The sequence below is a fragment of the Antechinus flavipes genome, chromosome 1 (genome assembly GCF_016432865.1).
Source record: "Antechinus flavipes isolate AdamAnt ecotype Samford, QLD, Australia chromosome 1, AdamAnt_v2, whole genome shotgun sequence".
Taxonomy (NCBI): domain Eukaryota; kingdom Metazoa; phylum Chordata; class Mammalia; order Dasyuromorphia; family Dasyuridae; genus Antechinus; species Antechinus flavipes.
Genome location: NC_067398.1, coordinates 560193910 through 560219970, shown reverse-complemented (window position 1 = coordinate 560219970; position 26061 = coordinate 560193910). Strand labels below are relative to the sequence as shown.

General features: G+C 34.7%; 1 protein-coding gene across 1 annotated transcript in view; it reads right to left on the bottom strand.

Annotated features, from left to right (window-relative positions):
* F13A1 (coagulation factor XIII A chain) overlaps positions 1 to 26061 on the bottom strand; it is a 190398-nt gene that overhangs the window by 60928 nt on the left and 103409 nt on the right. The window contains exons 7-8 of the mRNA XM_051970733.1: positions 8361 to 8535; positions 4068 to 4206 (exon numbers count right to left, since the gene is read on the bottom strand). Coding sequence (XP_051826693.1) covers positions 4068 to 4206; positions 8361 to 8535 — 314 coding nt within the window. The remainder of the gene's footprint in view (positions 1 to 4067; positions 4207 to 8360; positions 8536 to 26061) is intronic.

Genomic DNA, 26061 nt, shown 5'->3' with positions numbered 1-26061 from the left:
GCAAGAAGGTGGAGGTGAGGAGGGAGAACATTACAGGCATCGGGAACAGGTTGTATGAAGCATGGAGCACTATTTGAGTTAAAGAATCCTGGAAAGGAAGGAAGGGGCAGGTTATGACAATATTTAAGTGTCTAACAGAGGACTTTAGATTTAATCCTGGTGGTAATAAGGGACCAATGAAGTTTTATTGAGTTGGGGATGGGGTGACATGGTCCAACACATGCTTCATAAAGATCACTTTGAGAACTGGGTTATGGGACGGATTGGAAGGAAAATGGATTTGAGCCAGATAGACCCACCAGAAAGTTATTGCAGAAGCTAAGGGAGGATTGATGAAATACTGAACTAAGGTAATATATGTGTGAAAAAAGAGAGACATGTGAGAGATTCTGTGAAGGTAGAGTTAGCAATGCATTGGATATGTGAAGTGGGAGAGTGAGGAGTCTCAGATGACACTGAGATGGCTGTGTAGTATCTTTTGGGAATTATCTTCATAGAGATGATAATTAAGCCCATGAGAGCTGATGAAATCATCTCAGTAAGATTATAAGGAAAGAAAAGAAATGGGGGTCTGGGACAAAACCTTGAGGGACACCCCTATATAGTAACTATGAAACAGAGAAAGAAATGGCAGCGAAAAGGAAGGAATTATCAGAAAGACAAAACCTGTTTATAACTGTGTCATTAAAACTTTGAGAAGAGACAGAATTTGGGAAGAGAGGATGAACAACAATTATTATTTCCTTTAACACCCTATCTAGTATATATGTGTGTGTGTGTGCATACACTCTCATCGTTTGGCTTAAATAGGTCCTAGGCCAAGGGCCAGTTGGGCATTATTTGGGTCTGGATTGACTCAGAGTGAATGTAAATAGCAGTTGTTTCTGTTTTAGCCAGAAACCCTGAAAGTTTTCCCCTCTCAAATTGATTTTTTTAAAGCTGGGTAAAAAGGCCATTTTTTGTCTCATTTCTTACCTAGCTTAATCATTGAATGGATGTTGCCTCAGTCCACCAGATCTTAGCTGAAAAAAAAGCCAAGGTGTTCTAAGGTATCTATGGCCATCTCCAGTCGTTAGAATCTCTATCTTCAGAGGAAAAAAGTGAGGCTGAAGACTTTACACAATTCTCTCTCACTTTAATCTAATTCACTTGCGTATCATGGCAGCGCCTTCCTGATGTCATAGCTTACTTTGTGAATTGAGAATGAAGGACCAACAAACAACAACAATCTAGCATACTTATATTGATTATAAGCAAATCCATAAGAAGAGGTGATGAATGGAGGTGGACCCAAGATGCTGTTTGGAAGATGTACAGATATGTACATTATCATTGGTTCTTCCCCCCCCCCTCTAAATGTATTGGACTGAGAGGTCACAATGCAGACTAGGGAGCTAACTATATATTGTGATTTGAAAAATTATAAGGATATCTCCTAAATCTCTTCCATCACCAACCCAGTATAACTCTTCTCTTCCCTTTCTACCTGCCCTAAAATTTACATTAGACCCTCCTTGCTGAGTTAGAAAACAAAGTCAAAGATATAATTTCCAGAAGTCCATTATGGACATTCATGTTGTTTCTAGCTTAATCTATTAGCATAAATATTTCATAAGTCAGTTGTAGTCATGAAGGAGGAGGAAGAGGAGAAGAAGAGAGACTATTAAATAGGAATGTTTCAAGTTGGGAGATAGCCTGGAGACACTGACATGGAACAAGCCCTGGATGTTTGGGAAAAGAGGTGAGACAGCCTTGTAGTGAGCACTAGATAAGACGATGAGGAGAAGGGGAAGAAATAGTTAGCATTTTAGCTAGAGAACATTGGCTCTCATTGTGTTTTATCTTGGAAAGAGTTCTGGAAAGAGTCTCTGCTATTTAACATGTATACTATAGTTAATATGATGAATCTTTCTGGGATTCATATCTAAATTTAAAAGATTAGACTAGAAACCATGGGCTTCTTACCCTAGATTCTAAAAAGTTATTTCAAAATGTTTTGTTCACTCAATTGCTTTTGTAACCATTTTTTTTAACTTTGCCCCTATATGTAAAAAAAAGTTATGACATTTTTCTTTTAAATTTTGAATTCCAAATTCTCTTCCTTTATCCTTTCCTCCCTGTTAACTCTATTTCAACATAATGGTTTTTTTATCTTTTATTTTATGCATTTACAAAGATTTTTTCTGAAAAAGGGTTTTCAGGTTTCACCAGACCACCAAAGGGATCCATGGCATACATACAAAAAGAAAAAAAATTCACAATCCCTAAACTATTTAATCTCCAAGGTAACTTCTAGTTTTAACACCTGTATTGGAACATTTAATCTAGGCACCTGGGAAGGGGAAAGGCCTGTGGAATGTAAATGTTTGTTGAGGTGGAAGGAGAGGAATTAGGAGAAATAATTAAGACTTGGGGGTTATTGCAATGACTTTGCAAGGTGTTTTTGTGTATGTTTGTGTGAGGAAGAGATATAGAGTATAGAATGCCTACAATTCTTCAATTTTCCACTTTATTAAATCTTGTCAGGACCCTTATAGCAACTACTTTGGTCTGTTTTGATTCCATCATACACATTCAGAGACTTTGTATTACAAATCTCTCTTTAAAATGTTTCTTAAATTCTTACTCTATTTGCTGAGGTTGGGCTCACTTCTTTCAGCACAGCCCCTCGGCTTCTCTCCTCAGCTTACTCTAGCCCTTAAAATGAACCAGGTTATGTTTTATTCATAGTAATGCTCTGCAGCTAGTTCAGTGATTCCCTTCTTTTTACATTGCCAAATGAGTGCTTCCTGATCCTGGGAGTTAATGCTGCTCTGGCAACCATTCGAGTTGTCTGCACAAAGAGAAAATGGAGCACTTTTCACTGTTAATCTCCCTTCAAATGAGCTTCTACTTTCTCAACACCTCAATCTAGATGTCTTCACAAGAATGGTTTACCTTTATTGCTTTCAGAGTATAACCTTAAGAGTAAAAATGATGCTAGCTTGGGGATCCCATATCTGTTCAATGCCTAGTAACAGCTAAAATTATGCCCCAATTTCCCCTTGTAAATGCTATATTGTAAAAAACCTTTAAGTCGGGACACCCAGAAAATTATCATTGGTTCCTCCCCCCCTTCTAAATGTATTGGACTGAGAGGTCACAAGGTACAATATTTCTCGGGTATCTTAATGAACTAATCTATAGAGCATGATGTAGAACAGATGATGCATTCTCCCGTTAGCCATCTTGTTATGGGCAGTGAGAAACAGCAGATAGATAGATGAAGTGACAGAAAATGGTACCATGTCCCCTACCCCCACTTTGCTCACATTTTTAACTGATGATCAATTGATGATGAACAACAATGAAAACAGCCCCCATCTTTATATTCAAAGAACATAAAATAAATAGAAAAGCAAATCATCATAACAATCCTTTTGCTATTATTTGCAACAGAAAGGTATTAAGTCTGAAATAAATTCACTGGATCAAATCCAGATACCAAATTGTGGTCTTTTCTTATTGTTAGGAAATGAATAATGATTGATATTAGGAAGTGAGCCAACTCAGTATACTGCTCTTCATACTTTAGTCTCTCAGAATCCCTTATTTTCTTTCGAACTCAGTTCAAATACTATTTCCTACAAATATGAAGCCTTTTCTGATTTCCCTAAGCTTCTAGTCCCCCTAGAGGGGGACACCATTTAGGTGGGTTTTAAAAAATTTTATATGTAGTCATTTATGAACATGTCATCTTTCCTGTTGATAAACATTTGTAATGAACGAGACATTGTGCTAAAGACCTGAGAAATAAAGAAAGGCAAAAAGAACAGTTCTTGCTTTCAAGTAGCTCACGTTCTAATGGAGTATGGGACTGTTTTTACTTTTGTCTATATATCGACAGCACCTGACACATAATAGGTGCTTAAATAGATTCTTGTAGATTGGTTGATCTAATTTTTACTCATGATTCTGACCCATTCTAAAAATAACCAAGGGAAAGAAAAAAAATCTAGGCTGAATTTCCTTGTTGTGAATAAGAACAATCTAATCTATTAGCAAATGTCCTTGAAGGCACAACTCACCATACTGAATCCTTTGTAAGTTTGGGATTTATTTTCCCATCTTCATCTAGGAAGATGTCCATTTGCAAATTGGCATTATTATCATGGGCTGAGAAAAAATTGGTGACAATTCTCGCAGGTATTCCAAGGCAACGAAAAACTAGAATGAAAAAAACAGCAATAAACAAACTTGGACTAAACTTCTGAAATTACCATCAGATCTTAAAAGAGAGGGAAAGAAGTTCTGCTTGAGAAAAGTAATAATAAAGAGTTTTACTACATTTTTTTCAAAACTATTAGATTAAAGAAGGAAAAAGTTAACTATTGATATGCAGCAAGTCTGGTTTCAAGAGCAGAATGAACAGGGTTCATTCAAAGAAAGTTGAGCTAAATGGACTCCTCTGACTTCTTGGATTTCCATTTTTAAAGTTAGAATGGATGTGGCAGGTTTTCTTGAACAACTTCCTCATTTTGTAAGTCAGAAAACCTGATGTTTGTGACATCATATTGAACATTCTTCAAAATAATCCCATGGAAGAGTCAGGACGAAAAAAAAACACAACAGCCTTTCCTTCTTCCACCATGGCCATAGTAGAGGGATCAAATTGGGGAGCAGTGGGAGGACAAGACTGGATTGATGGATGACAAGATAACACTAGTTGGTCGAGCACCTGGCATATTAAGGTGATATTAGATAGTATATACTACTATCACTATAATCTAACATTTTTGTAGCACCTACTGTATACCAGGCTCTATGCTAAGTGCTATTCAGGTATTATCTCATTTGATCCTCTCAAAAATCCTGGGATGTAGGTGCTATAAGAATTCCTATTTCATAGTTGAAACTGAGACAGACAGAAATGAAATCACTTGCCCAGGATCACCCAGCTACTAAGAGTCTGAGTCTAGTTTTTTTTTTTTTTTTTTTGATTCTAGGTCTTTTTGATTTTATGTCACCTAGCTGCTCCAGAATTAGAGTAAGCTACTTGAGGGCAGGGATTGCCATTTAGCTTTTTTTTTTTTTTTTTTGGTATCTCCAGCCCTTAGCATGGTGCCCAACACACAGTAGGTGCTATATAAATGTTTAATGAACTGAATTGACAATAGTAGACAATAGGGAGCCACTGGAAATCATGGAATATGGGAATAATACAATGAAAACACAGAAGATCATAGAGATTTAAAGCTAGAAGGGATCTGAGAAGGTGTTGTCTAGACCACCTCCCTCATTGTGAAGAAAATTAATGCAGTACTATGTGAGAAGTTCAAATAGAATAGTTTTAATAACAGAATTCTGACCATTATAAGAAAGATTCAGTGATAGAAATATAAAAATGTTTCTCATTCTACATTATTTTAATTACTAATATAACCTTATTAAACAGGTTTTCAGATATGCTAATGGGACATTTCTTTGAGAATCAGGTAAAACTAAATTTGTAAATTAGAGTTTTATAGAGTAGATATCCTGTTGTTTTTTTCATCTTTGACTGGAATTCACTCTGGTGCCTCCATGTAGAGGGTGACAGCGAAGATTCATTTTAATTGTTTGATTATAAATTACTTAGAGGCATCTTTTGCCATATGTACCTATTGATTAAACTTAATTCAAATGCCCTCTCTGGCTACCAGGACTTGAGCTATCAGGGCTCATTGAAAATAATTCAGCTGACAATTTTAAGATTAATGACTGAGCTTGGTTCTTCCTTTTGAGATAGGTTAGCATATTTAACCAATGACTATCCATTCCCATTCGATAGGATAACCTTGGAAGTCTGCAATGGAGGACACTGTCAGCTGTCAGCCTTCTTAAATGACTTAATCCATAACCCCCAAAGAATGAGAGAGGTTACCTCTTCCGTCTTATTCACATCTACACCTCTGTGGTGATTTACAGTGGCTTAAAAAGTGAAAATTTTAGAATCCTCTATTCTGTTCCTTGAACCTTCCTCTGACTCATGCTATGTTTAAAATCAATCTTACTCATAATTGTTATTTACTCATAATATGTTATTAATTCAGGAAGGTTGAATTTAGGGTTCCAGTCTCCCTTTCTTATTCCTTCTTTGTGGCACTGCCGTCACAGGGTACCTTACCTGCATACCAAATATGTGAGAGTCCTCTATATTTCTCCTATTGGATACCTCCTATTAAAACACATTCATAGGAAAAGATCTGATCATCCCATTCACAGTAATGTTTAAATTACTGCTAACGATGGATATGTTATAATAGTTTGCATTTGCAGAATCAAAGCCAAAAATCAAACATTATGTTGTAATGGTGGAATTTAAGGCAGCACTTCTCATAGGGGTAGATGGAAAAATAATGAAGGATTAAAGATAGAATTATATTCTTGGCCTTGCTGAAATTATTTCCTATAGATCCCCATCTACTCTCTTCTTAAGAGGACTCTGCATTGTTCTGTATTTGAAGATAAAAGTCTTGAGTCTGCTCAGGCTTACTTCTATGAAGCCTAATTTCAAGAGATTAGTGACAATCCATATGGAGTAAAGAGAGGCAGAGAGGGTAAATTCATCAGATAATTAATGGCATTTCTCTTTATCTCCCTCTAGAAAATTCTGGATCTATATAATTTATTTAAAGCTCACTGGAACCTAGTCAGTTTACCTCAGAACAGGATTTGAGGTCATCAGATTAAAAGTCCATATAAAAGAGGCCCCCCCCATAAATTTATTGACCAATTCTTTGACAGTCACAACTTTGGGTTGCAAGTAGGTCATGTTATTGTCATATGTTGCCCCGCCAGTGAGTATAAAAAAGTCACTAGTTGAACAAAGAAAATCCATTTGACTCTTCATCCCTTGAAAATTTGGCTTTTCTCAATTGTAAAAACAAAAATCAATCAGTAAATAAAGTTAAATCAGTTTCTTTTAAATATTTTTTTAAAATAGTGATCTTTCAGAAATGGTCCCCAGCCTTAGATTGCTGATTTTCTCCAAGGCTATGCAAATAGTAAAGAAATGAAAATTCATTTCCAACTCATTGATCTTTATAGCAGCCTTATCAACCTCTCAACTAATATGCGGTGAAAGAAATTTATTTTCCACAACATATTTCTTTGGGACTTAACAAAAAAGTAAAAGTTATATCTGTGCCAAAATTATGCAAACGTTTTTAAAATGGTGTGGGGAACTATAGAGAATTCTTTTCTGTCTCCATCTGTTTTCCCTTGGAGAAAATATGATATAGCAGTTAAGACAGTGGAAGGGAAGTAGGGAGACATGGATTACACTTGAGGTTATACTACCTAATTGCTCAGGGACCTTAGGTAATTCATTTAACCTGTTTCTCTCTGTGTCTAGAATAAAGTCATCACTAACTGCCACTGCCTCTTCCATAGCAAGGGAAAAGAATTAATTGTATAAATCATCAACACCTGCCTCAAGTTTCCCCTAGGAAGGTAATGCAAGGTAACTAGGAGACATACTTCATTTTGTAGTGGTTGATTATTTGTTTTTTAAACCTCTTTTAAAAATTTGTAGTTTCAGAAATTAAAAGGGTATAACTTTTTATACATTCTAATTTAATTTACTTGGCCTAAAAGTTCTTCAGATGTATAGAGAGTTGGCTTTAAACAGGCTAATGTCATTTTTGTCATAAATCATAAAGCCAAAGAAACCTAGGAATATAGCTGGCATTTTCATTCTGTATTGACTATACTTTCAAATATTCACCATATGAATAATGTAGAAACAACACAATGAAAATAGATTTCAGATGAAATGCTGATGGAAATCCCCTTAAATTTTTTTTTGATCTTGGACCTATTATTTCATTGGGTAGCTAGGTTACACAGCATTAGAATGCCAAAAATTCAAATTCAGCCTCAGCCATCTATTAGTTGTGTGACCCTGAGCCCTAAATGACTTCACTTAACTCTGCTTATCTCATTTTCCTCATCTGTAAAATGAGCTGGAGAAGGAAATGGTAACATTCTCCAGTATTGTCAAGAAAATCCCCAAAAAGTTCACAAAGGATTGAACTTGACTTAAAAAAATAAATAAACAAACGATTTCATTCGTCATAAGACTTCTCTGGTATGGAAACTCTCCACTGATGTAGACCATCAACTCATCTGTAACTTATAGTCTTAGAAGTATGCGTTAGGGCATTGAAATAACTTGCTCGTGGTCACATAGCTAGTGTGTTTAAGAGCAAGACTTGAAGGCAAGTCTTCTTGACTTTTAAGTCTAAACCTCTATATTCTATGCATGGGACTTATTTGAAATTCTCCTTTATACTTCAAATAATTTCAATTTCTCTAGAAAGTTTCACTTGGATACTTACAAGTGTTGAGGACACCAGCAAAAACCCAGCATTGACCATATTGTACTGGATTCCCAGAACTTTGATATTCCAACAGAATATCAACACTCCCGGTCCAGGCAGAAGGAGCCACTCCATAGGCATATATGTTGTCCCAGGATCCAACAATAACACCTTGATCATCTTTGGCATTGATCTACATGAAAAACGGTAGGGGGAAGAAGGAAGAAAATATGTTGAAATTAAAATTTTATTAGGGAGAAAAATGCCCTTTAAGTACAGAGGTACCAAGTGAACTTCAATAAGCTCCTATCTTATATTCATCCAATATACCAGTGATCCCAAACTTCTGGAGGCTGATGGGCCAACTCCTTTCCTCCACCAGCTTTTTCCTCCTTTGAAATTCAAGCTATTCATATTTATCACCCAATTCAAAGCTTGGTGGTTCTTATCCACAAGATATTTTTTCTTTTTTATAAGTAGCATTTATATAGTCTCTCTCTCTCTAGTATTCTTACGTTTAATAAATTATACACATAATAAAATAGAGGTAGCTATTTGGCAGAGTAGATAGAATGCTAGATCTAGAATCAAAAAGACCTGAGTTCAAATGCAACTGCAGACAATCACTAGCTGTATGACATTTGGCAAGCCATTTAACATCTATTTACATCAGTTTAAAACACTCTATAAATATATTAATTATCATTATTTTCACACCATTCCCATGATTTCTCTCTACGTCATTGTTTTTCATGGCACTATAATATTATATTACATTCACATAGCATCATTTATTTAGCTGTTCTCCAAATGCTGGTCATATACGTTGCTTCCTATTTTTTGCCATTGCAAAGCAGAGAAGTAATAAATATATTTCTTTTATAGCTATGTTCTCCCCCTTTTTACTATATTTTGGGGTTGTCATTCCATTTTAATCTCAGGTCCCTCAATTTTTCTTAGACCACTTAGAATGTACCTACCTTAAGATCATTACATTTTCCCCTTGTCTCATACATAATTGTCTATGTACTATATCTTCCTATTAGTCTGTAGTCTCCTTGTAGGAAGAGATAGTTATTTTTTCATTTTGTAGAAGACTCAGGTCTTCCTGAATCTAGACCCAGAACTCTATCCACTGGGCTACTTAGTTGTCCCAAATAACTGTGAGCAAATAACCGAACAAGGTAGCCTGATGGATAGTATCAGCCATGGAGTCAGAAAGACTCATCTGTCTGAGTTCAAATCTGGCCTCCAACATTGGCTAGCTGGGTGACCCTGGGCAAGTCATTTTATCCTGTTTGCCTCAGTCTCTTCATCTGTAAAATGAGCACGAGAAGGAAATGGCAAGCCATCCCAATGTCTTTGTCAAGAAAATCTAAAATGGGGTCACAGTCAGACACAATAACATATATATGTGTGTATTCATGGATATATAACCACATATATAAAAACTTTATATGCAAATATATCCTTATTTATATTTATATAAGTATTTAAATATTATAACATTTATAAATATTGGCATTTATATACACCAAAAATCTTTTTTGGTAAAATATGTGTAAAAAAGTATTCTAATTTTTTTCTAGGTGATTTGATATATAATTCTCAAGATAACATAAGAATCACTATGGTTTACAATAAACTCATGACTGACAATGAAACAAATAAATCTAAAACACAGCCTTTTGTCAAAAAATAATGTCTAGACAAATGGAGATTAGAGAGTTCAATAACTAAAAAAGAGGTTTTTGGAACTGTCTGAATGACTCTGTCTCTGTGTATGTGTGTATGTGTGTATCTCTCTCTCTCTCTCTCTCTCTCTCTCTCTCTCTCTCTCTCTCTGTATGTATATATGCCAACCAGAAACATTTTGGAAAAGGAACTTCATGAAAATTTTAAAAAACATTTTGTCCAAAACAAATAATATCTTTGGAACAAACCCTGGTTTGAGAGTATTGGTAAAGTAAAAGTCTGTGCTCTAAATGGATTCCCACTAAAGATAGCTGGAATTGGCAATGAAATGCTTTTCTGTATATTTTTTTTTCCAAGAGAGAATACTTTTTAGTTGGTTAAACAGCTTTTGTCCTCTATTACAAATGAAGTCATATATGTAAATGCATTTTCTTTTACTTCTTAAAGATTTTTTCAAAATACATGCATGGATAATTCTTTAACATTAACCCTTGCGAAACTTTGTGGTTTTTCCAAATTTCCTTGCCTTCCCCCACGCCCTCCCCTAGATGGCAAAAAGTCCAATATATGTTAAACATGGTAGAAATATAGATTAAATCCAATATATGCCATACATATTTATACAATTATTGTGCTACACAAGAAAAATCCAATCAAAGCAGTAAAAAAAAGAAGAAACAGAAGAAAATGCAAGCAAACAACAATGAAAAGAGTGAAAATGCTATGTTGTGAACCACACTCAGTTCCCACAGTCCTCTCTCTGGGTATAGATGGCTCTCTTCATCACAAGGTCATTGGAACTGGCCTGAATTATCTCATTGTTGGAAAGAGACACATCCATCAGAATTGATCATTGTATAATCTTGTTGTTGCCGTATATAATGATCTCCTGGTTCTGCTCATTTCACTTAGCATCGGTTCATGTAAGTCTCGCCAGTCCTCTCTGTATTCATCCTGCTGGTCATTTCTTACAGAACAATAATATCCCATAACATTCATACACCATAACTTATTCAGCCATTCTGTAACTCATGGGCATCCACTAAGTTTCCAGTTTCTGGCCACTACAAAAAGAAGTGCCACAAACATTCTTGCCCTTTCCCTTCTTTAGTAACTCTTTGGGGTACAAGCCCAGTAGAAACATTGCTGGATCAAAGGGTATGCACAGTTTAATAACTTTTTGAGCATAGTTCCAAATTGTTCTCCACAATGGTTGGATTCGTTCACAACTCTACCAACAATTTTTCAGTGTCCCAGTTTTCCTGCATCCCCTCCAACATTCATCATTATCTTTTCTTGTCATCTTAGCCAGTCTGACAGATGTGTAGTGGTATCTCAGAGTTGTTTAATTTGCATTTCTCTGATCAATAGTGATTTGGAGCATCTTTTTATATGACTAGAAATAGTTTCAATTTCTTAATCTGAAAATTGTTTATTCATATCCTTTGACCATTTATCAATTGGAGAATGGCTTGAATTCTTATAAATTTGAGTCACATCTCTATATAATGTAAAAGCATTTTCTAAGCAGCAAAAATTCTGTATACAATTTAATGGAGAATTGGTGATATAAGTATTAACTTTATATAGTGGCAAATTCTTTAAACTTAAATATTTTTGTAAATTCATTAAGTGATCATCAAATGGTATTTCAATCAAATATCACTTATATTTGTCATCTGAATCATAAATTTTGAGAGCTAGAGGGAACCTTAAAAATATACCATAGTGTTCTGCTTAAAATTCTAGCCTATTCCTATTCAATTTCATTAATGTAATTTTCAGTTGCAATCCTATTTTGATAATTATAAATTAGACTAATGAAATATTTATTGAGTGCTGACTATACTTAAAACTATTTGAGTGACATGAATAATTATAAAATAAGGCTGTTGCTTTCAAAGATCCTGCAATCCAGTGAAGAGGTAAGGTGATAAATGAGAACAGCTAAATGAAGAATATAGATCATAAGGTTCACTGGAGGTCAGTGGCCTCAGAGATTCTGGCTAATCAAGGAAAGCTTCATGGAGAAAGTGGGATTTGAGTTGGACCTTTTAGGATGGGAAGGATTTAGACTGGGTCAAAGAGACATGGAATGAGTGTATACATGGATTTCTTTTGGTGGTGATGGTGAAGAATTCTGTTAAGTGAACAGTGTATAAAAAGGTTCAGAATAGGTATGAGGATAATGAATAGGTTGATTTGGTTGGAATAGAACAGGCAATAAAATATATTGAAATAAGAGGTTTTTTTTTCCTAATTCAAGTTTATGGACTTCTAGGAATCTCTCCACAGGCCTTCAAAGTAGCTGTGGATCCCAGGTTATGAGCCCCTGTAATAGAGTTTATTTAAGATAATAATAAGAAAAAGGCTAGAAATCAATCAACAGATATTTATTCAGCTCCTACTATGTGCCACAAGGCATGAAGACAAAAGTGAAATAACTGTTACTGTTGGAGAGCAAAAGGAAGATTGGTTGCATTATGGAGTCATGAAAACATTTAAAGTAAAACCAACCTTTTTGGGGTAACATTGAGGGCAATTGGTATAATGTGACTTCTAGTACTAAATGAGTAGTCTCATAGGCTCTAGAAATTAGTGTCCTTTCCAAATGAAGCTATGGCATCTGATCAAAGAGGGGTTTTATCTAATATTTCTAAGATTCTCATACAAACTACATATGTGACACATGAAGAATTGTTCTTTTTTTGCCAGCTTTAGGGGCATGGTTTTTGAGTTTCTTTCATTGGCAGTTAGCAACAGGTAATACTTTTGAAGTTTATTTATCCTTTCTCTAGTCTTCATTGCTTTCATCTTTCCTAAAGTGGGCAATCATCCTTGAAGTTACATGGAATGTCAATTCTGAATATAAGCATCCATTCTTATCAAACTTAGGAAGATGTTGCCCTAAGAGCACAGAAATGAGAGGATATGAAAAATACCAGTAGAAAACACCTAAGGCATGAGAGGATAATCTTCTTAAGTCATGTTTCAGAAGCTCTTAGATTTTGGGCAAACTGGCTATTGAAAGGTAGGATGTACTTATAACAGTGGTGCACTCCCCTAAGGTACCAGTTTTAATGAGCTTTCTCCACATGGCCATTACAGTTCCCCATTTAGACCCACCAGGACTCTTCCATTTGAAACTATGTTTATTCATTGCAAAATAAGGGAGAAACTAGACTACTATACTAATAATTTAAACATGGCTAGACAATTGAGCATTTTGGTGAAACAATTCGATTTGACTAAGGCGGAATTAAGTGAGTAATTAATTGCAAACTCACTCTTTTGGAAACAACCATGAAATGATTACATTGTAGAATGCTCAAATCCTTCTCATTATCTTCATAATCATCATTTTCATTGTCATCCTTGAAGCTGAATTGATTATGTAGCAATATGCAGCTATTGTTAAGAAGGTCAAATTGATAGAGCATATTATTTATCCTTGTCATATAGAGTACATAGACAATGTTTTCTGGTACTCAATGATCACTTGTCTTGCCATTCAGAACTATGAGAGTCCATACCAGGTAAAGGGACAAAAGCTTTGTTAATGACTAATTTTTAAACAGATAGTCATTAATTAGCATAACTTTTTATAGCAGCAAGTTGAACCCAATCAGTTGAGGCCATAGGGAAGAGTATGAAAAAAAAAATCTCTTTCTACTACAGACCTTTTAATTATATTACTGCTGGACTGTTCCCCTGTTGCTAGATAAATCACAACTCTCATTTAAAAGTATTTGGCTGGATTAGCTACTGTTTTCTAATTAGAAAATCGACTTCCAGAGAGCCCAGAGATTGAAAGTGATATGTCTTTCCTGACAAACCCAAAGGGTAGGGTGATATCCACCTCCTTAACCAGGGAGATCTGTTTGGGGAGGAACACTTCAAGGACAGGCTATTCCTTCTCCTTGCAAATTGTTAACTCTCTGAATGACTTGCTATGAAGGATTCAATGCATCATGGCAAGACCACCCTTGATCTTGAGATCTCATCTTCCAAATGAGATTCTGGGTACCATTGTAGAGTGGACTTTTAAATCTCAGATTTAAAGCAGAACTGATTCTAGGGAAATCGTGCAATGGAGTCAGCCTCTAACAATAACAATAATCTAGCACTTATATAATGCTTTAAGTTTTCCAAAGTACTTTATGTCATATCTTATTCTGTCCTCACAAGTGGAGTTTTATCTGGCCAATATAATCTCTCTTTGCCCTTTCATTTTTGAAGCTTTTTTTTACTCATTGATTGTCCAAGGTTATGTAAATTTAGTATTTGTTGTTTTTCATGCCTACTCTTTCTCTAGCATAGGGAACTCCTGGGGATAGAAACCCTCTTTACTGAGGCAGATTAGTAACTCTACAAGACAGAGATAGTGAGAGACTAATGGATTCAAGGTCGACCTGAGAGTCAGGAAGACCTAGTCCTTTTCATTTCTCTGGGGCTATCTTTTCAGGATACACACTAGGACCAATGTATCTAGGTTCTTACCATGTAGTGCCATGCCATATATTGTTTCATCACCAGATCAAATGTTTCAGTTAATAATAATGATGATAACTTACACATAAATCAAAGTACTTTGCATATATTATTTCTTTTGATGCTTTAAATTACTATCATTTTACTAATATTTTATTAATAATGCTATTTTACTAATTTTACTAAAATACTAAAATTTAGATGAATTTCAGTTGCAATTCGATATAGACCTAGAGACTTACTAAATTATAAATTTCTATAAAGCAAGGCCCACATTTCATTGATCTTTAAATCTCTTCTAACACAGTGCTACACAAAGAAGACACTAGATGTTTGTTGACCATATGAATGAATGACATAATACAATATGACACAACAAAAATAGAAGTTATAATTATCATTAAATTTTTTCAGACAGGGCAGATAGTGTACAGATGTACACAAAACACAACTATTTGAAAGCTGGACACATAAAGCACTAGTCTAATGGATCATCTTAGGACTTAACATATTCCAGTTCTTAATACATTCACCTGTCATATGTAAATTGTAAACATTTAAAAGTATTTTTCATTTGAGTATGAAATCTCTCATAAGATTACTTTTTAGTTATATTTTAAAAATTATTCTATTCTTCGTAAGCATGTTTTTAGAAGTTATGTTCTGGAATGATATCACTAGTCTTCCAGGTCACTCAAGTTCACAACTTTTGAGTTATTTTCTATTCCTTACTCCATATATGCAATTATTTGCTAAATCTATTTCCCAACATTTTCCACAACTGTGCTCTTCTCTCTACTCATTTGGCTAACAACTTAGTTCATGTATTCATCACCTCTTGATCTTTCAAAAACTTCCTATGGTTTCATTAAATCTAGTTTCTTCTGTCTATCTAATCAGTCCTTTACATAACTGCCAAAGTGATTTTCCTGAAAGTATGAATTTGACCATGTAACCCTTCTACTGAAAAATTCTTCTTGTTGTTCAGTTATTTTTCAGTCATGTCTGACTCTCTGTGACCCCATTTGGGTTTTTCTTGGCAGACATTGGAGGGGTTTGCCGTTTCCTTTTCCAGCTCATTTTAGAGGAGAAACTAAGGCAAACAGGCTTATGTAACATGTCCAGGATCACACAGTTATTAAATGCCTGAGTCTAGGTTTTCCTGACTCCAGCTACTCAGTGTTCAACTACCCAGTGGCTCCCTATTACTTCTATGTTAATGACAAATTCCTCTGATTGATATTGAAGAGCTTTCACAGCCTGTCTCTCAGCTACTTTTCTAGTCTTATCATATTATATCCCTTCATGCATCCTAGCCTAGTCAACATGATTTTCCTGCTTTCCTCACAAATGACAGCCCATTTCTCCTCTCCCAAACCTTTGTATAATAGGCTTTCCCACCATTTGCTTTTATCCCTACTTACTTTTATCTCTTAGAATCCCTTGCTTCCTTCAAAGCTCAATTCAAGCATCATCTTCATGTAACCTTTCCCCATCTCCCTCATTGCCAGAGTTATCTTTCCCCAAATTATCAAATATTTTGTATTGATATTGTATATATTTTAATATCCTTATGCATGTGCATATTGCCTCCTTGATAGAATATATTTTCCTTGATGGCAAAAACTATTTCTTTTTTGCCTCTCTACTCCCAGGGCACCTAGTAGATGGTTTATAAGCACTTCTTGATTAATTACTTGTTTATTCTTCTGGCTCACAATTTTACTTAGGGTAGCCCTGTTATCCAGTACACCCTAAAAAAAAAAAAAAAGGCATTCTTCTGCTACTTCTCTCTCACCCTGGCTATTCAATCTGGTCTTTTTGGAGTATGAATAATCAAGAATACAATGATATGCATACAGACCCCCTATGTTGTAATCCTACATCCAAGAATAAGGGGTAAACACCTGCTCCCAGGCTTATAGCCTTCCTTCTACAAGGTTTTGGAAAGAATGACTGTAATAAGAAAATTTTTTATAATATACACATAAATAGGTAATTGTCTCTGTCACTAACCATAACAAAGCCTCCTCATCTAGACTATCATTTATCAAATTCATAGAAAATAGCAATTAAAAGTAAAAGTAGATATGGAAATACAGAGGCTGAAGGAAGGAAAGAGAATTTAGAAGGAAGGAAAGGTAAATTGCATAAAGCTGTCACACCACATTCTAAAGGGCAAAAAGTGTCCTGCTCTGTTTCTATCCATTAGCTGCAGGATGCCTGTCCCAGGAGATCAGAACAACAACCAACTTCACGGCAGGAAGGGAGCACTGAAAATCATATTCCCATGCTTCAGAAATAGACCGTGATTATAAAATAGATGTAGTATTGAAACCTCATTCCAGGAAGCAATTCTGGAAACATGGACACTGAGATTGACTGTGATTATTGTATTCAAGAGATGACTTGTAATAAATGTCTGTATTTCTGCTAAAAATACAGGGAGTGAAACCATAAGAAATTTAACCTTCATAATTGAGAAACCTAGCTGTTTAACCAGAAATAGAAGCATTGTTACTTTGCTGGCTTTTACCTCAAGAAAAAGCCTTTCTCTCTCTCTCTCTCTCTCTCTCTCTCTCTCTCTCTCTCTCTCTCTCTCTCTCTCTCTCTCTCCATCTCTTTCTCTATTTAGAGTAAAGGTTGGTTCATCCTAATGTTGCTGGGATAATAGAAGTGTGTGAGAAAGATCTTTTCTCTTTTGGAAAAAAAAAACACAATTTAACAAAATCAGCAAATATTTATTAACCACCTACTCTGTGCAAAGCACTGTTCTAGACAGTGAGAATTCAAAGGTGAAAAATGTCATTATTCTTTCCTTCAAGACACTTTAAATTAGTGATGGGGTGAGACATGTGTATAGGTAAAATATGAGTTAGAATGAGGGTCACATGAATGCATGAGGGATCAAGGAGAGTAGAGTCGTTTTTAGTTGAAAGGATCAGAGAAAGTAAATGAAGGAGAACCCATTAGAAAATAGAAGTTTTTAGTTTAGATAAAGGAGAGTTACTGAAGGATCATGAATAGGGAAGTAACATGATCAGACTTGTTTTTGCTTTTATTTTTATTAATTGTATCCCCAGTTTTTAGTGTAGTGCCTGCTCCATGTAGGCACTTAATAAATATTAAGTGGATTAGACTTATATATTTGCAAGATTACTCTGACAGTGGTATATAGGATATAGAGAGAAGATATTGTAGCATAGAGACCAGTTTTAGCCATTGTCTGATCTAGCGATGTAAAAGTAAGAATGAAAAGGAAGATTTTGTGGAGGTAGAATCTTTAATATTTGATGACCAATTGAAAATGGAATGGGAGGGATAGGGAAGTACTAAAGACAACCAAGATTTCAATGTTGGTGATTAGGAGGATAAAAATAAAAATGAAGAAGTTAGAAGGAAGACTAGGTTGTGAGAGAAATTATGAGTTCAGATTTGAACATGTTAGATTTGATTTGAGATCTCAGTACACTTATCCCTTCAATGACTTTCCCAATGACATTTCAATATGTCATGGGTCATCATGAGAAATTAAATGGGAATTTTGGGGAATTTTGTAGAATAGAGCAGATGTCAGAGGAAAAAGTTTAGAAACTCAGAAATGTATAAAAATATGTAAAATATTTTATAATATCAACATATTTTATTGGTAAATACCATAATAATTCAGACTTCTTTGGTACAAAGGGAAGATAACCTTTTATGCAGATTTTTTCAGATCATGGGGCTACATCCTCTAGGATCTTATCAGTGAAGAGTAGAAGAGAGAAAAGACAGTAATAGCTTAAGGAGCTAGAAGGGTCAAAAGAAGGACGTTTGCAGATGAATGGGGTAATGGAGAGGGAGATATCTAAGATCAGCAGGGGGATAGCAGGGAGCATTTGTAAACGAATAGGATTTAGGGTCCAGATTATGTAGTTGGCTTTGGCAAGGAAGCAGTCAGGTTTATTCTTTACAATTGGGTAGAAAAAGGAAGAAATGGAAATATTTTATGGTATGAAGGGAGTCCTGAGGGAGTTAATACTGAATAACATTAATCTTTCCTATAAAGTAGATATTGAGGCTATTTGCTGATGGTGAGGCAGTAGACATAGAGTTGGTTGGGAACACACTCTGGACAGGGTAACTAAGACAGTTAGAGATTGAGAAAAAAGATGTTTGTGCAGTATCAAGGGCAAAACCAAGGTTATTTTACACAAATTTGTAACAGACTTGATCAGATTGATTTAGTATCTATCTCTTTCATTACTTCACATGACTCTAAATAGTGGTGACCCAGGACTGGGAATATTAGGAAAATAGAAACATTGGAGGAATAAGTATAAAAGATGCTGAAGTAGTATGTAGTTGAATTTAATAGTGAAAGGGAACAGAGGGCAAGAGAGGGAGACTGGGGGGACTTTTTTTTTTTCCCAAATGCTATAGTCCTGAGGTAATTTTTTGGAAGATGGTTAAAGTTTGGTCTTATTCCACACATACTCCATCTTCCCCAAAGATCTGAGAACAAAGTTTATGGTTAATTTCTGCTGTTTCAGTCTATAGACTGTTATAGATTGTTATTAAGAACTTCCAATACTTCAATTCTTTAATGGATCTACAAGTGGGTTCTCTTCTGATAATAAAATTTTAAATCCATCTTCCTCTTTCAATTTTGAGTGAATCTTTTTCATGGCCTTCCAAAAATCTTCCATAAATGATCCACTCAATGCCTTAAAGGTCTTCTTTTAAGTCAGAGGGTCTTATCCTTTTTTGTATTACCTTTGACACCTAATTAAAATCATGTTTTTAAATGTAAAAAATTAAATGTATAGAATTACAAAGAAAACCAATTATGTTGAAATATAATTATCAAAATTTTATTTAAAAAAATAAGATCAGGGCGGCTAGTTGTTGCAGTGGATAGAACACTCCGAAGTCAGGAGGACCTGAGTTCAAGTCTGAGCTTAGACACTTAACACTTCCTAGCTGTGTGACCCTGGGCAAGTCACAACTGCCTCAGGGAAAAAAAAAAAAAAAAAGATAAAATCACAGACTTCAGGATAAGAATTTCTTCTCCCAGTCTTTTGGATATTCCATAAGTACCAGTACAGAATTTGACACATCAATCTGATAGTTTTTAGCCTTGCTTCATGAACAATCAACCTCATTTTCTGACCTTAGAGCTTCTTGATGATATAGTTTGTGCTTTTGGGAAGTGTGCCTCCATAGAAATCCTTCCAGTGATAGTAGGAATGAAATTTCTATCCTGTCATGGTTGATAAGCATTAACATTTAGATTACAGGGGTCAGAATCACAAAGTAAAACATTACTTTTATCCTAATGGGATATTGTGACATGATTGGAATTAGGAGGGACCTGGATTTGAATCTCACTTTTGTTATTTGCCCGCTCTGGAAATTGAGCATGTAATATGTAAGACCTCTGAGACTCACTTTTCTCATTTGTAAAATTATAATATAATATATAATATAACACATTATATTATATATGTAATATAATATAAAAACCATAATGTAATATGGAATAATATATTATATATGTAATGTAATATAAAAACCATAATATAAAATCATAATATTTACTTTATAAAATTGTTATAGAGATTGTATGAGATAAAATTTTACATACTGGTGACACTATGAATATCAGTAATTAATCTATTTCTAAGCCCTTAAATTGCAATCCTAAGAGGCACCAGAAGATCAAGCTAATTTCAGAGGCCATACACTTTTTGATATCAATGATCCCCATCTGGCACTCACATTGGGTCAGTTTTTTCTTGTCTCCCCCTTTTAAATACTCCTACTCCTCACCTTCAGCAATAGTCAGTTTGATTAAGTAGTTTGAGCTCAGGAAATGTTAGAGTGCTAAGAAACATTTCTTTCACTAACTAGTTAAAAACAAAATTGAAGCCTTGAGTAAGTTCCCAGAAGGCTCTATTAGACAGGAGATTAATGTGGATTAATGATAGAAACATGGCTCAATATTAGCAAAAGACCAGGGTTAAAAATAAATGTGTGAATCTCAAGGGAAAAAGGAACTTCTCATTTAGCAGTAATATAAAGTACTAGATTTTTAAAGTATGTGACTTTTATACCCCATTTTCTTACAAAATTATCTTTTCAATGTTCACTATATTTTGTTGTTGTATATAAATGTTGTAGAGAAAAGGCCAAGGACCATATTTAAATTGAGGATTTCTTTGAAAAAAATAAAAGTCAAATAAGAGTCATATTTTCCCCTAATTAATTGCAAAATAAACCAATTTTCAGCAGGAAGTCTTCCTCTTTCATGAGCTGTTCATTTGGATTTACCACAAGGGAAAAAGGCTAGAATCATAGAATCTTAATATTGGGGAAAACCTAAGAGATTAACTAATACTTCAACTTCCTCATTTTACAGATGAGAAAATAAGGAAAATAAGTGATTCTCTCCTGTAAAAGGTCATACAGCCAACTAGGCTTCCAAGAGGCAGTCATGAAATAGAGTGTATAGACTGTTGGGTCTAGAATCAGAAAGATCTGACTTTAGACACTTACTAGCTGAGTATCACTGGGCAAGACATAGTTTCTATCTGCCTCAGTTTCTGCAAGCTACAAAATGCTGATAATAATAACTACCTCATAGGGTTGTTGTGAGGATCAAATGAGATAATATTTGTACAGCACTTCACTACCTGATATATAGTTGTTATTTGTCCTTTGTCCTCAAAAAAGACCAATGACATCACAAGGATGATATCTTGACTTGCTCATGGATTAGAATTAAGTGAAGCAGAGCTGTGCAAAGTCATCAACCTGGCAATGGCTCAGGATGCTGTAGATGACTTTATATTATATATCTAAATTAAGGTCCGACAAACGGACGCCATGCCCATTCAATAACTAAGAACTAGGTAAAAACTGATGGCCCAATTTACCATCACACACACACACACACACACACACACACACACACACACACACACATATTAATTTGGAGGGGAAGACCCTCTGCTGACCTATAATAATAATGGCATATAATAAATTCTCATTTCCTTCCTCCTCTACTTCCCAATTAGACAGTAATAACACCTTCATTAACTGGATTCTCCATCTTTATCCTTCACTCCAATCCCACTGTCACCTGATTAAAAATACTAGCGCCTACTCCAGAGATGGCTTTAAGTAAAGTTATAAGGTGGAAGTTTATTTTGATGCCCTTTTGCCATCATTTTTTGCCATCAGAACTACTTCTCTATTCTTGAACTGCTCTGACCATACAACTTATACTCGAAGCATTATCTCTACCTTTTTTCCACCAGAAACCTGAACTATAATACCTGGGACTTTCAGCTCCAACAGTCCAGTTATTGTTTATGGGTAACCCACAAGATATTCAGCAGATATTTGATGATGAAGGATTGCTTTCAGGTGATAATGGCTGGCTGAATGTATTTGGGAACAATCTATATAGAGCTGGCAATTAAATCTATGGGGGCTGATGAGATCATTAAAATATTGCATTAGTGAGTAAAGAAAAGTAAAAGTTCTGGGATGCAATAGGGGATGAATTAAAAAACAATCCAGCAAAAAAGATTGAGGAGAAAGTGAAAGACCAGTAGGAGAACCAGAAAAGAGGAAAACATAAATAAGAGAGAGTATTCAAGAAGAGTGTTGGTCAACAGTGCAGAAATATTACAAAGGATGAGTATTGAGGAGAGATCATTGAATTTAGCAAATAAGAAATCATCACTAGCCTTGAATGGAATAGTTTCAATAGCACAATGGCCAAGGGGCAGAAAAGTGAGTGAGATGTGAGGAGGTTAATACAATGAGTACAGATAGCTACTTCTAAAAGCCTGTCACTGAAAAGGAAGAAGGACATAGGGAAAGAGTTGTGGAGACTGCAAGGGCAAATGAAGATTAAAAAGAGGGGACATTGAAGCATGCTGTAAATAGCAGAGAGCTAATAGCCAAAGAGATATTAAATACTAGAAAGACAGAGGAAATGATAGAAAGGGAAAAGTTCCCTCTCTAACATGATCCTACTATGTTTCACTCCCCCTACTCTATGGACTTCTCATGTAAATATCTTTTGATGTACATATATGAGTATATCTATATATCCATGAATACATATACATGTACATGTATATTAGTATCTATTTGTAGAAATATCTATATATTTATATTTCTTTCTTTTTATATAACCATATTCTTTTAGAATCAGTCTTTCTAGGAAATATTTTCTAATTAGATAAATTATTTAATACTTAATTGAGAGAAAGCTATAGGAATTTCAATTCTTCCTCTAATCCCTACATTATTTGTAGCACATTTTATAGCATAATAACAAAATATTTGTGGAGATGATGAATAAATATATGGTGCTTTGATTATATATCTTCTTGTATAAATAAAATGGAATAATTAAATTATATATTAACTAGATGAAATTGGTATGAAATTTCTCCACCATTAATGAAATACTCAATTTAATTCAATAAGTATTTATTGAGTATCCACTTTATGCAAGCACTGTGCTAGGGACAATATATGTGACATAATATTTATTTTGTGATTGTTAGTCATTTTCAACTCTTTGTGATCTCATTTGGGATTTTTTTGGGAAAGATACTGGATTGGCTTGTTACATCCTTTTCTAGCTCATATTATGGATGAGGAACTGAGCAAATGGAATCAAATGACTTGCCCAACATCACATAGCTAGTAAGTGTCTGAGGTCAGATTTGAATTTGGGTCTTCTTGACTCAGGTCTGTCACTCTATCCACTGTGCCATATAGAAGCCTTAATATTTATTTTAAGGCTCTTTAAAAGTTTGTGCTCTAAGATTATTACCTCAAATGACTTTCCTCTTTTAAAAGATTGTCAATGTCTGTTAAGTTCTTCTCAAGATTCCTTACAGCTTTAAGATTATTTGAATTTTTTGCAAAATTAATAGTTCCTATTATTTTAACCCAAAGCAATGGTGGTACTGGTAAGGAATCTTGGGATCCATCAATGACATTCAAGAAATGTTAAGGAACAATAGTAGCAATGATGATAGCATTTAGTGGTGAGGAATTTTTCCTGTTCCATAGCTAATCCTGGAATAGCCATTTTGAAGCAGGAAGGAAGGGGCAGGGATCCATATAGAACTAAGAGCTAGTTATCATCAATACCACTCTCTTTCCTCTACACTAGATTCAAGTTGTCAGGATATATCATTACAGGACTGTTATGACTTTGTGGTTAAGAACCCTTTACCCACATCTGTTTCCTTTGCAATAATTTAAGGCTAGTTACTTTTATTTCATTAATGCCATATGAGTGAGATTAGTTTTCAGATGGCATAAAATATTCAGCTTTGGTGGTGAACACCATGTGAGAAATGAAGAGGAAAGAAAACAATAGCTAAGTCCTGGGATTTAAGGAAGATGGGTAGTAAATTTGTCTAGAAAACTTATTTTTTTAAAAAGATCCTTTTTTGGTAACACATACCTCTCAACCTAAAGAAAAATTGGTTTGCAATATCTGTAGCATGTCTAGCCCAGTTCCTAAGCACAATATTTTGGTCTTATCTCTCGGCACCCAAGCAAAAATGTTTCAGCTCTGAGATGCTCTTTTTCTTCTGGGAAAGTCCATTTAGCTCCAGCAGTCAAGGTTATAAATGATTCCCCTTTCACATTACAGGGAAACTGGAGGACTCAGTGAAGGGATCCAGAGGAAATATTGAATTTACAGTAATAGAGAATGAAGAAAAAAAAAGAAAAGAAAAGAAAACCACAAGGAAAAGGCTACAAATGTTTTGAAGAGAAGTCAACTATCTAGGCTTTGGGGACTCGGGCATCTGGACCAACTATGAAAAGTAAACCAAATGTTCCCTTCCCTTGACCAAGAGGAACTGAAGTATGATGGGCTAGTCAACCACCAAGGAATACATCTGATTTATGATGAGATTTTGGTAAAACACAAATATTTACATCAGCATTCCAAGAATCTTATATTTCATCCATGTGGGTACTCATTTTTCTCAGAGACAACTTTTCCTCCATGTTTTATTAGGAAGTCTTTGTGAATGGCTGTGGTCAAGAAGAAAATTTCTTCAGTTGCTAACCACACTTCTGGTTATGAACCTCTCCAAATTTAGCTTTGTTGGGCTGAAGTAGTTAAATATGCAATCCTTCTATTAGTCTGCAAATAGATCTTAAGAAGTTGCCTAAGACTCAGAGATTAAATGCTTTGCCTAGGGTCCCTCCAGTAGGAAATATCAGTATAAATAATCCAATTAATAATAATGGACATATGAAGAAAAATACCATCTGCATCCAGAGAAATAACTGATAAATAGAAATATGTAAAGAATAATTTGATATACACATTTTTTCATATATATATATATATATATATATATATATATATATATATATATATATATAAACTATTGGTGTCTAATGGTAGTCATCTTTAGGGTAGAGGGAGGAATGAAAAACAAGAAAAATATGATAATTTTATTATAAATTTTATCATATATTGAAAGGAAAGGCAAGTCGTACAAAATAAATTTCAATTTCATGTACAGTCATCTTTTTTTTTTAATTAAACTATACTTTGGAAATGCGTGTTTTATTTCATAAATTAAAAATAAAACACCCTTAAATTTAGGTGTTCCTGTTTTATTTTTGCTTTTGAATCCCAGGGTCTACTACACAAAGGCAACATGGAGAAGTAGACTGAGAGCTATCCCTAAAAACTCAGGTTCAAGTCTTGCTTATGACACATAGTGATTCTATGACCTGGGCAAGTTACTTATCCTCTAGAGGACCCAGGAAATTCCTAAGACTAAGTTGAAGAGTTGCCCTCTGGAACTGGCTAAGGGAATTTCCTTAGTGGGAAATCCCAAGTCCAGTCTTTATCTTCAGCACCTAGTAAAGTGCTTGGCAAATAATAAGTGCATAATAACTGACAACTGATTTACTCATGACTCCATCCACCCCTCTATGCTGCTTCAGTGATAGTCATTATCTGAATATTTCTTTGTTTATGAGGAAAGTGCACACTGTTCCATTTAGCAGGTGGAAGCCTTAGGAACTTGTCCAGCCATGATATAGAGTTATTCCTTCCAGATCACAACTTTCCCCATGGCAATTTCCATATGTCAAATATTGACATAAGAAATAACATGGGAATTTTGCAAAAATGGCAGATGACATGTGAAGGCTAGAAGATAACACAGAAAATGTTTAGAAATTCAGAAATGCGTAAAATTTATGTATAATTTTGCACATTATCAACCCAAATTTTATACTATAAATACTATAAACTATATACTATATGCAATATAGTATACTATATACTATAAGGTAATATAAATACCCCATGAAAGAAAAATGAAAAAATTCAGAGCTCCCTGATATCAAGGGAAAACCAAAATTTTTTTTCCACAGATTTTCCAGATTTAGGGAATGCTGTGCCCTTAACCCCTATCCTATCCTGTGACGTCAAAGGACTCAACTGTAGTCAAGATTTCACTAGGGGTTCATTTTGAAT